A 14,886-nucleotide genomic window follows, 5' to 3' on the forward strand; every position below is an offset into this window, starting at 1 on the left:
AACTTGCAAAGTTAAAATAATTATTCTATTTTAATTTATATACATACATATAATAACTTTATTGTTATTATATATACATATAATAACAATAAGATGTTTTTAAATTATACCTTTTTATATATGATAAAAATATATATTAAATTTTTTGTTTATTTATTTCGATAGAATAAAAAAAATATAAGATTTTAATTACCAGAGCTGCTTGTTGATGAATCGGTGCGATACCGCCGACATTCGCGGGAGTATAATAATTAGTCGGACTAACTGGCGGTGAAGGATAAGGCCAATAGAAAATAGGCGGTGGATACGGTGTCGCGAATTGCGGCGGACCACGAGGCAGCATCGCGGTCGCAGGCGGAAATATTGCTACGGGCGGCGGTGGCAACATCGTGCCTCCTACAGAAGAAAGAAAACATGTAAAATTCAATGTGTTCGATTGAGATGATCCAATTAGCCAGCTCGGTTAAATCCGACGCGCGAGTAAAAACAAAAAGGCTCGTTTCTGATTGATTTACTGCGACTTTCTCGCGGATACTTCTCTCTAATCGCGATTCGCGGGCTTATAATCGTCTTGTAATGAATCATGAATTAAAATATCGCGTCTCAATTTTGGCGTATTGTTCGAAAAAAAAAAAAAGATATTCTCTCTTAGTACCCATGATCGTCCATTATGTATGTACAAACGTAAAGAAGAAAATGCCCACTATGTAACCACTCCACAATTACGACGAGTGACATCGTGCAGATCCGCAGAGGTTTCTAGAAGCACACAAAGCGTTTTCATTATTTAGTACCAGTAATGCGCCAGTATACAGTCGACTATACACAACAGCGTGTCCATACTATAAAAGTAATTAGTAATAGGTTTTTTTTTTTTTTTTTTGTGGAAAAAAACCACTAAGATTTTCTAAGTTTGTACGCTGCACGATTTCACTTTTAATTAGACTGGTCTTGTACGGTTTGAGCAAATATTTTACGGAGTGCTATAATTAAATTAGATTATAATATAAAGTACGTAAAAGAACAGTATTTTAAATTTTTTTAATAATTTTTACTATTAGATGTATTATAAGATGCACATTAAAAGTTAAGCACATTAAAATATAATCTCCCTATGCTTATTCTGCCCAGAGCGTACAAGGGCACAGTCATATCCAAAGGAATAATGACTTGGACTTGGCCTACCTGGAAGCACAGAAGTTAGTATTTGTAGATCCCGCTACCATAACAGAAATCGACACTGCACCATTGTAACACGATGTATAAAGGTGTATATATAATGTGCCTGTGTATCTATATGTATGTATGTATGTATATATGTTATGTATGTATATAGGTATATGTGTGTGTGTGTAATGCAGCACCAACTTGTGACTTGTGATTCCGCCCCACTGCCAAATAATCAGATACACGCAGATTCTCATTTTCTCTCTCTCTCTTTCCTTTTATCTCTCATTTCTCTCTCTCTCTCTCTCTCTCTCTCTCTCTCTCTGTCCCTTTCTCCCTCGTTTCTTTCTCTCTCATTCTCTTTCTCATTTCCCTTCCCTCTCAAGCGAAAAAGCCTTTTTATATGCGACATTTTATAATAAAAAGTACTTATATAATTTTTTCTCTTTTAGCCTACAAAATATAACAAAGACAATGTAGGAGAAAAACGCGTAATACACGCGACGTGAAAAGAACAAATAAGATTTGATAGATTACTATGTATTAGTTTTTAAATAAATAGATCATTGGAATGATCCGCGTAGCAAAAAGCAATGGCTTGTAGGCATTGAAGGATAACTTTTAATAGCATCCTATTTTAATCAATTGGGAATTTAACATATCAGAAAGAGTTATCATAAATGAATGTGAGAGGAGAGAGAGATATTTATTGTTAGAGAATTTTTAATCTTCCGACTATAGATAAAGAGACGGAAGATTTACGTATAAAATGTCAAAGAAATAGAGAGAGTAAAAGAAAGAGAGAGAAAACAAACCATTTTTGTACGATAAAAAGAAAGATCCAACAAAAAAAAAAGAAAGAAAGAGAACATTCCAAAAAAAAGAAAGAGATGGAAAAAGGGGAAAGGAATAGAGGGGGGGAGAGAAAAAAAAGGAGAGGGAGGAAGGAGGGAGAGAAAGAGTTACAGAAATCTCCAATTCGTGTGATCTGTAAATACCAAGATACCTGTGAGCCCAATGGAAAAAAATGTATAGATCATAGTAAGACATGATGGTTGCAATCTTTGACGGTCTTTCTTATAATGGGAATGAGAGCTATAATCGCTCAATGATCTTGAAAACTGTGTGAAAAATTGTTATTCTTAACTCAATTTTTTTTTTTTTTTATTTAAATACTATTTCCCATATTAAGGGTTGCGTTCCGACGAAACGAGACTCAACAAAATTTAACGCTCGCGAGCATCATCTGTCTTTGTTTAACTTTCGGTGAACAACAAGGATGAAATGATACCGTGAGCATTGCGGCCGTCAAGTGGAACACGCCCCATAATGCAGAAAGCGCAAAAAATGTACGTTGTAGAAAACGTAAGGGGATACGCAAAAAGTGCAAACATCGGACAAGGTAATATAATCTCAAGGTAAGAGTCCACCAGCCCGGCAAGCAAAAAGATATATATCTCCACAAGGCACATTTATTAAACATGATCCTTCTCGACTGTCGATATAAAATCGTCGATATACAGTGTATACAGGAAATAAAAAAAGAGATTATACTGACTGAGATGTAACATGTGTGAGTGTGCGTATGTATAGATAATATGTATATACTACGTTGTGTCCTATACCTTTAACAAAAAAAAAAAAAAAAAAAAAAAAAAAAAAAAAAAAAAAAAAAGTACAGGGTGATTCTGGCAAGTTGTGACAAATTTAAAAGAATGATAGATTTCGTTATATTGGACAATTTTTGTTAAGTAACCCATATTCGGCGATGCCTCCTTAAAACGTTACGCATCAATCAATGCATTGTAAGTACAATACTTATAACGAGATTAAGGATCGCCATTTTGAACACATCTATTGTATATTAATTAAAAGAAGATAAACAAAATTTAAAAACATATCCTAACGCCTCAAGAAGGCGTCGTCGGATATGGATTACTTAATAAAAATTATTCAATTTAACGAGATCTGCCACTGCTTTAAATTTGTCACAATTTTCCGGAATCACTCTGCATATATAACATAAAAAATATATGTATACATATAAAGTGTTCCAAAACCATGGATATGTTTCAATGACAAATTTTTTGTGACTAATTTAGAGTCGATTTTTCCTTAGTGAAAATGTCGAGTCAATCGAAATCATTATTTGGAATTATTAGCAAAGGAGAAAAGTTTTTTGCAAACAAATCTTTGGAAAAGCTAAATGAATAATAAAACTACATTTTTTAATTAAGTTCATAAGAGTTTACTTTAATAAAATTTTAATTTGAGGTTTATTTAGACAAATAATAAAAACGATTGGAATAAAAACAATTGCAATAAATGACAATTTTCTATAACATTATCGTTAAAGCAAAATTTACTTAAAATTGATTAAACAATTGTTATTAAATAGACATCTGTTGATTTTGAAACACACACACTATATATATATATATGGTATTTCACAACCAGTGCATATATACATAAACACGTATATATACATATACATAAATATATATATATATATATATATATATATATATATATATATATATATATATATATATATATGTATGTATGTATGTATGTATGTATGTATGTATGTATGTATGTATGAATGTATGTATGTATGTATGTATGTATATATGTGTGTGTGTGTGTATGTATGTACGTTTATGTATGTGTTATAAATATGTATATAACACAAAATATATATATAGTGTATATGTGTACATATTCGTTATGTTTGCGTGTTAATTGTTTGGTTATACTTAGACATTTGCACGCGCGCTCTATACACTTATACTAAACACTCCGAGATGCACCCCTATGGAACGATGCGGAAATGACATTAGTGCATATCGAGATCCCTTATCGTTCGATTTGCATCCACTACGTATCCAATATTTGTATCTACACAAATAGCCTGACTTGGTAACACACCAGTCCGTTTCGCATCGTCTCGCTGTTGCTATGTCTATGATAAGAATTAGGTAATGCTACGTAAAGTCGAATGATACGGCCCCAATATTTTAAGGATTTCAGAAATGCACAATCCAATTATATAGTAATCCCGGAACGCTAATCAAAATGATTGACAATATATGCATCTTCACTATTATTATGATTTCTTTTGTCCGATTACTGACAATTAATAGCGACGATTACAATATTAATAGACAATTACAATATTAATATTAATATTAATTATATTGTATTTTATTTATTGGTTCCTTATAAAATCATAGGTAATATCTATATATTAAATGATAATTATTTCACTCTGAGTAGCCCAAAATTAAAGAACAATTATCTACTTTGCAATTATACTCGAAATTCATTTTCTAAAAAAAAAAAAAAAAAGATGATCCTCAATTATCTTTAAATAATATATTTTCTCGAATGATTACGTTATTAATAGACAAGAATCGGATTTAGAATGTCTAATAAATAATGTATGCTGGCAGATATTTTTCTGCAGCTGCTATGACAAAATAGAACTAAGATTATATTTGCGCTCTTTATATTATTATTATTATTATTATTATTATTATTATTATTATTTTAATTATTATTAGTATTATTATTACTTGATCCAATTTTATATGATTTCACTGTATCTGTCTCTTGTGGAAAGTAAGATAATTATATAGAATCACGTGTTGCAAAAGGGGAAAATTTACGAAATGATTCGAGAGAAAGGAGAGTGAGGAGAGCATTCTTGTATAAAATAATGCTTAGAGAAACAATTATTGATTTATAACACGTGTCATACATAAAGAAAAAAATATCATATATAGAAAGAAAACTGGTGAAAAAGAGACCGGGGATGCATTACGAAGTCTTTCATATATAATAGTTAAAGTACAGAAGAAAAGTGTATACCTCCACAAAACCCCCCACATGACTTACAACCAAAATCGCATATCTGTAGATATTAGATTATGAAATAGTAATAATGACCGCCTCCCTCATGTCGATGTACATATCTATATAGCTATATCCCATTATTCTAATATTATTAATAAAAAAACGTGGCAAGAGAAAGAAGTGAAATTATTAAAACAATAATTTACGATCCGTGCAATAAGAATCAAGATCGACTACACATGTGAAGATCATTATCTTTTTCTCTTTTAAAGCACGTTAATTAAACGATACCAATGATGAAAGTTCTAGTTATTGACATGGCAGTGCGTATATATATATATATGTAATATCAGCCATCTACAAGAATAAAATCGGTAAGAAGGTGCATTTCCGAGCTCAAAAGCCGTTGCTCAAGTTATAGTACATCATTCTATCCATCTGTGTCTCAATGATCTTACCAACTACATCATCACAAAAATATTAAAGGCCGTAAGCCATAGCTATGAAAAGAGTAAATACCGCCGACACCACAGTTAAATCACAAGCCATGTGAGCGTACAGGACCGGTGTTTATAATTCGACTATCTTCATTCTCCGTTATTATCTTGATACTTTCCAAAACCAACCGATTATTAATGTGCATACTTTCTCGATATAATAAAATATCAGTTACACACGATTGAATTAGTGGTATAAATCACTTTCGTATACGTTAAGGTTCGTTAAATTAATGACGAACATACTAATACACATCATATAATGACATGTATTAAGTGCAATGAACGCTACATATACGTGCGTGTACATTTTTTTACCCAAATATATTAAATAGAGCAAAACAAGTTTTGTGTGTAAATAAAAATTGATTCACATATAACTCCTTAGACATTAATTCACAGATAATAACTTTTAGATGAAATTTATATGTCATAATTATAGAGAGAAAAAAGAAAGATAAATTCATGACGAAAAGAATTAACGGTGAATTGTATCATATTCGTTCGCGAATAATTTATAATGAAATTTTATTTACACACACATACACACACAGACTGTAACATACTTGCGCGTAATAAATTCCACGTGTATAAAAGAATCTAGTATACTATTTTAGAGTTCCAAAATATGTAATATCGTATGGAATGTTTACTAATACACTTACATACTATAGTAAATATATTTCTAGCAAAATATATATATAAATTATTACACACACGCACGAGAGAATATTTAGTGATCCAAGAAGAACCTGTAAATCAGTGTTGTTAGAGAAACAATTTATATTATATGTGTGTGTATGTAAATACGTATATACATACACACATAATATAAATTTTATCTCTAACCGATTTACGGGCTTTCTTCGAATCTTTCTTTCTCACGAAATATTCTTTCATTCCGCACTTTTCACTGCCATTACGAGATATCATACATTAAAGTCGTAAGTATCTGCAATTAAATGTATAATTATAACGCAAAACAACGTAAATAATACATTAATGTAAAATCTCATTTTATTTTAACAAAAATTTTAAACAATTACCAGAGAATCACAAACTTTAATATCTGATATATCAATAAGAGAATATATTTACGGTACAAAGTACCTGATAACAATTTTAGGATTTCCAAAAAGACCTATTCATTTTTGATAAAATTCAAAAACGTAAGTTGTGTATGTACCACCATAATTTTGAAACGTTCTGCATATATGTATGTATAAAAAAATACATACATACATGTGGCTCATTAAAAGTTAGAGAATTAGACAAAATATTTCATATTTATGTTACTTTAAATAAGGCACTTTACGTTCACGTAAAGTAAACGTGAATTTTTTATGACATGATCTCTCTTAGGCACTCTGTGAACACGAATTCTCCGTGAGTTACAAAAAAAAGAATATATGCGCACGCTAAGTGGAATTATATATACCATATATTGTGTATATATATATCAATATAATTAACATGCTTACTAAAATTAAGCTTGCTGCCTAAATGGCCAGGATAAGAAAAATAAATCAGATTTCGCGGAATCATTTTAAGTACCGTCGTATAAGTAAAAAACGCCGGAATTTATAAAAAGAACTCCAAAACTATTCTTTATTATTTGGACAAACGTTGTAAATGACGTTCTGTTAAACTTGCTCGGAATATGAAACGGAATGTCACGAAGATATCGCGAATAATTATAATATGTATTCGCTAAGAATATATATAAATTTGTTAAAAAATAAGTCGTAACAATTGACGATCTTCAGCAATAGTAGCAACGGTAAATATATGGTATATTTCACGCGAATGAGAAATTCTCGCTCATTCAACAGAGAATCATTAGTGGAGAAATGAGATGATTATTATCACTCTCCTTACATGAAATCCTAGAAGAAATTTATAAAAACAAGCTAGAGACCAAACATAGCGATGCAATAATGCATCAGATTTGGGGATAAAATTGAGCTGGATAAGGCAAGCTGGGCGTCGTGACCGGAGCCTGCGCGTGAAACGCTGCAGCCGGTGCGTGCCAGGTTGGGCGTTTTGCAGGGACGTTGTTCGCCGCGTTAGCGGGAAAAGTGGCATCCCACGTTCGTTTCAAGCTTATTATTGAGGCCGGATTTAACGTCGGCGTAGCGGCCATAGCGATAGGTGCCAATAACCCATGCGACGTCGGCGCTCGTAAAAAGGGTATACGGGGATGATGAGGATGAACGTTGAAAAGCAAAAATGGCGCTGCTGCCGCTGCCGCTGCTGCTGCCGCCGAGTTTGCCGATGGTGCATGAAATGCCGCAGCGGCTGCGACCGCGGCGGCCGTCGGAGATGCTATAGCGTAAGCGGCAGGAATCTGGCTCTGTAAAGCGAGAGACTTGCTCGTGGCGGCAGCAGCGGCTGTCGGAGTAGGTGAAGCAGGGGTCGAGGTGGGACACGGGTTCGATGCCAAAGCCATCAACCACAAATCCTGATTCCTAATAGCCTGTGCCTGGATGGCTTGCGCCTGGACGGCCTGAGCTTGCGCGTGCTGCGCGGCTTGGGCCTGTACCAGCGCGTGAATGTCCCATAGGGGTGGTGGTGGTGGTTGCGCTGTCGGTACCGGTACCGGCATCGCTGTCGGCGCAGACGGATGCGTCAAAGTCGCGGAAGTTTGTGTGGTCAACGTACCGGGTGATAGTAGCGCCTTGGTCGAGGGCGGTGTTACCGCACCTGTCAATACCAAATTCATATCATCGCCGCTGCACTGGAACACTTCGATGTATCGCTGCTTTTTGCCGTAGATCATGTACCGATGGTGTCGCTGCGATGCGCATGCATATGCCGATGCCTCACTGTCCATCTGAATAAATGCCTCACCAGATGGTTGACCCTAATGAAACAATTTCAAAATAAATATATAAAATAATTCTCTCAGCACAGAAGTATTTGATCAAAATGTAAACATTATATAATGTACACCTGTGCATTGTAAACCATATGAACACCCTGATAGACAATATTTTTGGAATGTTCGCCCATAAATTCCAAAATATGCTCTACAAGCGCTTCGTAAGGCAAACCACGAAGTCTAACACAATCCTTACGTGTGCCAGATGTAATAATATGTTGAGGAAGCAAGGGTGGAAGTTGTGTGATAGGTGGTGGTGGTAGTATTACTTGTTTTGGATCAGTTGCTCTATTTAAGACCTGTATATAATAAAATTAAAATGTGAATGAAATTTTACATTTTTAATTGTTAAGATATTCATGTGCTTATTGCACCTACTTGTTGCACTTCTGCGGTTGTACTTCGAAAGAGTTCTATATATCGACTGCCAATACAGTCTCTATGTTTGCTTAGAGCCTTTACGGCATCCTCTTCCTTTTCAAATAATACAAAAGCATCACCTGTTGCTCTACCATCAGGCTTCTTTACAAACAACACTCCATCCTCGCCATCTAACACTTGGGATGGTTTTTGTCCGGATTGAAAAAATTCCAGCTATAGAAAAATTACTGATATTGTACATATAATAAAAAATATGTATCTAAAACGATCCGTATTTTATACTGAATATTGAATTTGAAATTATTAAATAATTATATACCACTTGTTTAGCAATGCAATCATATGGCAAGCCCCTCATTCTAACGATAACTTGAGCCCCACGTGACAGAAAAGCATGCGCCTCCCCACTCGTACCACCAGCAACACCAACAAAATCATCTCCAGAGGCCTTGTAAACCTCTATGTAACGCTGACCCATATGAAGTTTATGTCGTTTCAGTGCCATGTCTCTGTGTTCTTTATTAATAAATCGTACCAATGCCTCGCCGTTACGTCTTCCCATAGGACTTAAACAAAGAGCTACACCACCTCTAAAAAAGTTATTGCACCATTGTTAGCATATTGTCGTACAGTGATATCAGCTTTTTTATTACAAATAGTTGTTAGAAAATTTGTAAAGTAAATAAGTATAACAAGTATTAGACATTTTTTCTGACATTTAATTTTCAAAATCATTGTTAGATCCATACAGTAACATACGTAAGATCCATAATTCCAAATAGTGCTTATCACTATATATATATAACAGTTATAAGTAAGAAAATTTCCTCAAATTGCACTTATTATGTCATATGGAAGAAATTAGAATAACTAAATTTGTGCATTTAAGTGCATTATAGGAATACAATTATCTCAATTACCTGCTTCACATACATCCATGTCGCTTGTGCATAAATACCAAGAGATATATTATATAGAGGAAAATTAATTTGTTTTAACCAAATACACTTCGTTAGTTGTATTTGATTTTGTTTCATAAATCTTAAGTATTACTTACGTATATATACTTACTTGGCAATATTTAATCCACGAAAAAACTTGGCGATATCCTGATCCGAAGATTGCCAAGGAAGACCACGCGCTCTTACTACACAATCATTATCCACCTCTTCATCCTTAGAGCTAAACATTAATTTGTATATTTTATTATTAGATCAAATAATCAAAATAATGATATAGATATATATATAATTTTCAAACTTACCATATACCAGGTTCTAAGACAATGTAAACTACTTCTGGATTTTTAAACACGTGGCCTGAAAACATATACATACATATATTTGATTAATAACTAATAAAAATGAACATGTCAAATAAATAAAAATATCAATTGATATATTACTTGAAAGAAATATAGAAGACATGTTTGCTAAGTGGTATGTCATCTTTTGTAACCGTAATATGTGTTATACTTTCTATTATTTATAACTTAACTTTTTACAATAAAACGAATGTGCATTTGTGTATCTAGAATTTGGAAGAAGAAAAAGAGAAAAATCGCAATAGAAAATTATAAAAAGAGAGATCTTGAGATATCTCGCGATTTAACCTTAGAAATCGATAAACGTTAGAGATATCTTTTAACAATCACTTAGCGATCGATTCAAATTTATATTTATATGCGTGAAATAACAAATTGTCAAGTAATTCTTCTTTCATCAATGCTCTTTTACTCGAACCGTCAATTAGAAGTAAACTGAGATACATTTAACGCATAATACACAACTGATGTATACCAAGCATCATGTATATTATATATAAACACAGCATGCACATCGTTGCGTTGCATATCATCATAGAACCACATAATATACCGATTAGCCCATTAGCAAAACTCTACTCTTTTAATCTGTAATATTTATATTGCATTTTCTGCACCTCTCTTTTTTTCTTTTCTCATGTTCGACTCAACAACTGAATATATGATTATATATATTTTAAATAAAATACGAAAAATGTGAGAAGACGCAAAACAAGAATATATATCAAGAATACACATCCTAACATCATATTATAAAATTCTGATAATTCACATATGAATTCTTCGATATTATGTGACATTTTAAATATTCGATTTATTTAAATTTAAGAATTAGTTCAGGTCATTGTTTAGCAAATATTCTTGCAAAGAATGAAAATCTTAAAAACAAAAGAATCAGAATACATTACAAAAGTCTGAGTCTAAGTCCGCGATAATGTCTTCTGAACTTGCGCTTATTGCGTTTTTTCTGTAACTCTATATCCGTCAGTTTGTGTCTCTGCTTTCTCATACCTGCACGAAATGATTATTAGAATCACAGACTCAGCGAAATATGTGCGGTCAAGTAGAAATTCATTTTGAGGAATGCACGCGGAATCGATCATCATTTCTCCAATCGTCCATTCGTAAGCAACATTGAATTTTTTTTTTTTTTCCGTTTAAAATGCAACAAATGGAAAATAAATTACATCAAAAAATCATAACAAAAAGAAAAAGATCATAAGAACAAGTGTACAATAACAAAGACAGAATAAACATTGTTCGGACATTTTTGAAGAGATATCGTGTTATATATACATATATATATAATATTTATCTATAAAATCTGTATTCTCAAAAATTACTAAACATCTTTGAATATTTTTTAATAACGCTGAAACTAAATATTATGTTTTACAAATTTCTTGAGTTGTAACATAATAAATTTTATGGACAATTATAATAAAAATTGTTTTCTCCGAATATTTTCTCCTATGCATAAATCTTTATTTTAGGAGGGAAGAGAAAAGGAGAGAGAGAGAGTGAGTGAGATTTAAGTATACTAATTAATATAAATAATATTTTTAATTGTTTAAGTTACTGTTTTAAACGCGTAATATTTCATTAATATAGTTATAGTAGATTAGAAAATACGCGGTGTCAAAAGCGCAACTTGTTTTTTTTTTCGCATACATCTCGCGATAGCACGCGGTGCATATTAGTCAATGACGTAATTTTCTGTAGGTTGAGTGTCACTATGATAAGAAAGCTATAATACATCACAAGTACTAAACTTAAAACACAGTTTGACCTACGCTTTTACTTGTATGCAACTAGAAGAGAGACTATGAGTGCAACAATGAGTACAACACTTGAAAATTATTATTCAGAAATAGTTCAATTGTTAAATCTCGAAATTTCTAAAATTTAGAAAAACTATCTTGGCATACCAAACAAGCAATATTTGTTTCTTAAAAAAAAAAAAAATATTCTGACGATCCTATTATTTGCATATTCAAAAATTTCACGGAGTTTTTTCGAGCGAAGTATTTCTTTGATTCAAGAATGATTTAATTATCGATGCAATTCCAATCTTCAAAGGCATCGTCATCGTGTATAAACATACTGCATATTATTTGGAGAAATGCATGCACAATGTTACATCGTTGTATATGTATGTTCGCACGTACTAATGTGAAGCTCGCTTTTAACTTATAAACGCCAAGTAAAAAAATAAAAAACAAAAGAAAGATACGTGCTCCCGAGAAAGCAGATGTTTTAAAATATCAGATTTTTCTCTCTTCATAATTTTGAGAAAATTGATAAACTAATACTCTCTCTTTTCTCTGTCTCTCTCTCTCTTTCTTTCATTTTCCAAAGATTAGATAAATTTAATTGATTGAATTATGTTTGTTTTTTCTTCTTAGGAGATTTGAAGAAATGTAGATATATATTTTTTGTGCATTCCCCATGACGTTGACAGATAGAATACATACAATTGCAGTATTCGGTAAACTGATACTTATTAGCTTACCATCTTTGATCATTCTCTGTATCACGTTCACCATATCCTGTATTTCTTTAACATGAAAATCATTGTCGGTATCAGGCGGCAGTCCAAAATCTAATTTTTAATTGTCAAGGAGAAATCTGTTCGAGTACGATAAAATCAATTTTGATATTATAATGCTGATGCATATAATATTATATTATTCATCCGTGTTTTCAAGAAATCTCTTGGAGCGAGATTGTCAAGTTAGAGTTCTTATACGACCTTTGCGCTGTACGCTGACTCAAATTTATCAGAAACGGGAATCGTACGAAACGTTTACAGAATTGTACATTTTCTTCTCTTACCATCAAGGTCTATCACTATTAATAATATTCAAGATATAAATGAAGTAAGTATCACAGTAAAAGGAAAGTATGAATAATCTCATAACTTCTCAAGACATACAAATATAGAAACTTATAACTTTGCATTTCTTTAAAAGATAATAAAACATAAAATAAAAGATATAAAGATGCAATCTCTGAAAATAATTATTTCAAAACAAGCTGAAAATAAGAAATATCAGAAATAATAATTTGTGTAATCAATTTTGTATTTTTCATATATGTTTTTTTTTTCCATATGAACTCTTTGATTATAAATGACATCAGTGCTACTTTGCATGTGATCCTAGCGTGTTATTTAAATTATATAGATTTTATATAACGATGAAATAAAAGAGTATATAGTAATAATATATAGTATAGAAAACACTTTTATTTGCGTGTATATGTATGTGTGTTTATATATAAATAAGATTCGAAATTTTAATCATCCCTTCATACATTCATAACTTTAATTACATCAAACAAACAGCGGAAGAAACAGTAAATTTTGCTACACGGTTTCATAAACAGTGTTTCAACACTGTTGATAAAGCACAAACGAAAATAAGGAGAAAGAGAAGAGTATTACTATACCTAACTCTATAACTAATTGTAAATTATAATATTCAGATAATAAGCACGAGCGTCCTGTACGTTAATACGAATCACACAAATTAGTAACGAGTATCTAATCAAAAACTCGAACCGTTAAGAAAATCGAAGAAACTGTGTGGGCATGTTACATGCACATACACACACAGATATGACGTTTATTCATCACTAGCTTAATATCTTCGCTACAGGGTTGACCTTTAAACTATGTCTCGATAAGACCGCATTGCTTAAGCCAAAGCTTTCTCAAGTCATCTGGTCGTTATTGGTTGTAACAAAAATACATTTTCTTTTTTCTCTTCCCGCAACTTTTTCCTTAGCCGCAAAGAAATGAACCAAAAATGTGTCCTATTGAAAGTATAAAGAAAGAAAAATTGTGTGGAAGCAAAATTCATATTCCAACATTTTTGAATGAATTGAAATTAAAAAGAAATCTCTTGTTAACGAAACAATCTCTTGTTTTCGAAATCCTAACTGAGATAGAAGTAATAAAAGAAGGTCAGCAATTTTGATAAAATATATAATATCCATTGTATAAATATGCTCGCACTAATTTGATGACAACATTAAATATTTCTAATTTTTAACGGAGTGTTTAAAAAAATGTATAAATAATAATAACATGCAGAAATTTATAAACAGAATATTGATAAAATTTGATAGCAAATATGCTCCAAATTCTTTACAAATTTCTGTTTTAAAATAAATAAATAAAAGAATAAATAAATAAAATAAAGTTTCCAGTTTTTTAAATATACAGATATATTATATCTATAAGTATGTGTGCGCGTTCGTGACAAGCTTGTAAAAAATTTAAATTGCATGTGGATTGACTAATCTCAACACATTGAACAGGTAAGCGATGAGTCGATCGGTATGGACATCTATATATTCGTACACATATTATTTAGAGCCAGCACAAGTGATCTTATTTTATCACTATCAGGTGGATACATACAACACGGCGCAGATATAAAAAAAAATCGATGTCGCTTAGCCAGCGTAAATCCGGATTGAAAACGGATTAAGAAAATAAATTATTTTGTATATGTATGGTATGTATGTATATGTGGAGAAAATAAAACCTTAAAATAAATTTCATCCATAAAGTATCCGACCGAATAAAATATAATAAAGTGATAGCATGATATCCTTAGCGAATTAGAGATGTCACTTTTATAAATAAATAAGAATTAAGATTAATTTAATTATCATGTTATTTAACATACGGAAGATTAAAAAATCTGTCAAGCTTGAAGAGTACCGATCGATATAGAATCTTATTTTTCAAATAACTTTTCGAATACAATTAA

The 14,886-nt window shown here is 31.8% G+C and overlaps 1 protein-coding gene across 2 annotated transcripts in view; it reads right to left on the reverse strand.

Moving 5' to 3' along the window:
* Positions 1–14,886, reverse strand: part of LOC138939444 (RNA-binding protein fusilli) — a 34,193-nt gene that overhangs the window by 4,250 nt on the left and 15,057 nt on the right. Inside the window, exons 4-11 of one of the 2 annotated variants that reach the window (XM_070307235.1) lie at positions 12,618–12,707; positions 10,046–10,100; positions 9,853–9,963; positions 9,101–9,371; positions 8,779–8,994; positions 8,472–8,699; positions 8,181–8,382; positions 194–396 (exon numbers count right to left, since the gene is read on the reverse strand). In XM_070307235.1, coding sequence (XP_070163336.1) covers positions 194–396; positions 8,181–8,382; positions 8,472–8,699; positions 8,779–8,994; positions 9,101–9,371; positions 9,853–9,963; positions 10,046–10,100; positions 12,618–12,707 — 1,376 coding nt within the window. Of the gene's footprint in view, positions 1–193; positions 397–3,708; positions 8,383–8,471; positions 8,700–8,778; positions 8,995–9,100; positions 9,372–9,852; positions 9,964–10,045; positions 10,101–12,617; positions 12,708–14,886 lie in introns of those variants that run through there. The other variant, XM_070307234.1, reaches the window with a different exon arrangement.

The sequence above is a fragment of the Polyergus mexicanus genome, unplaced genomic scaffold (genome assembly GCF_030449975.1).
Source record: "Polyergus mexicanus isolate NDT 795.1 unplaced genomic scaffold, iyPolMexi1.0 SCAF_14, whole genome shotgun sequence".
NCBI classification, from domain to species: domain Eukaryota; kingdom Metazoa; phylum Arthropoda; class Insecta; order Hymenoptera; family Formicidae; genus Polyergus; species Polyergus mexicanus.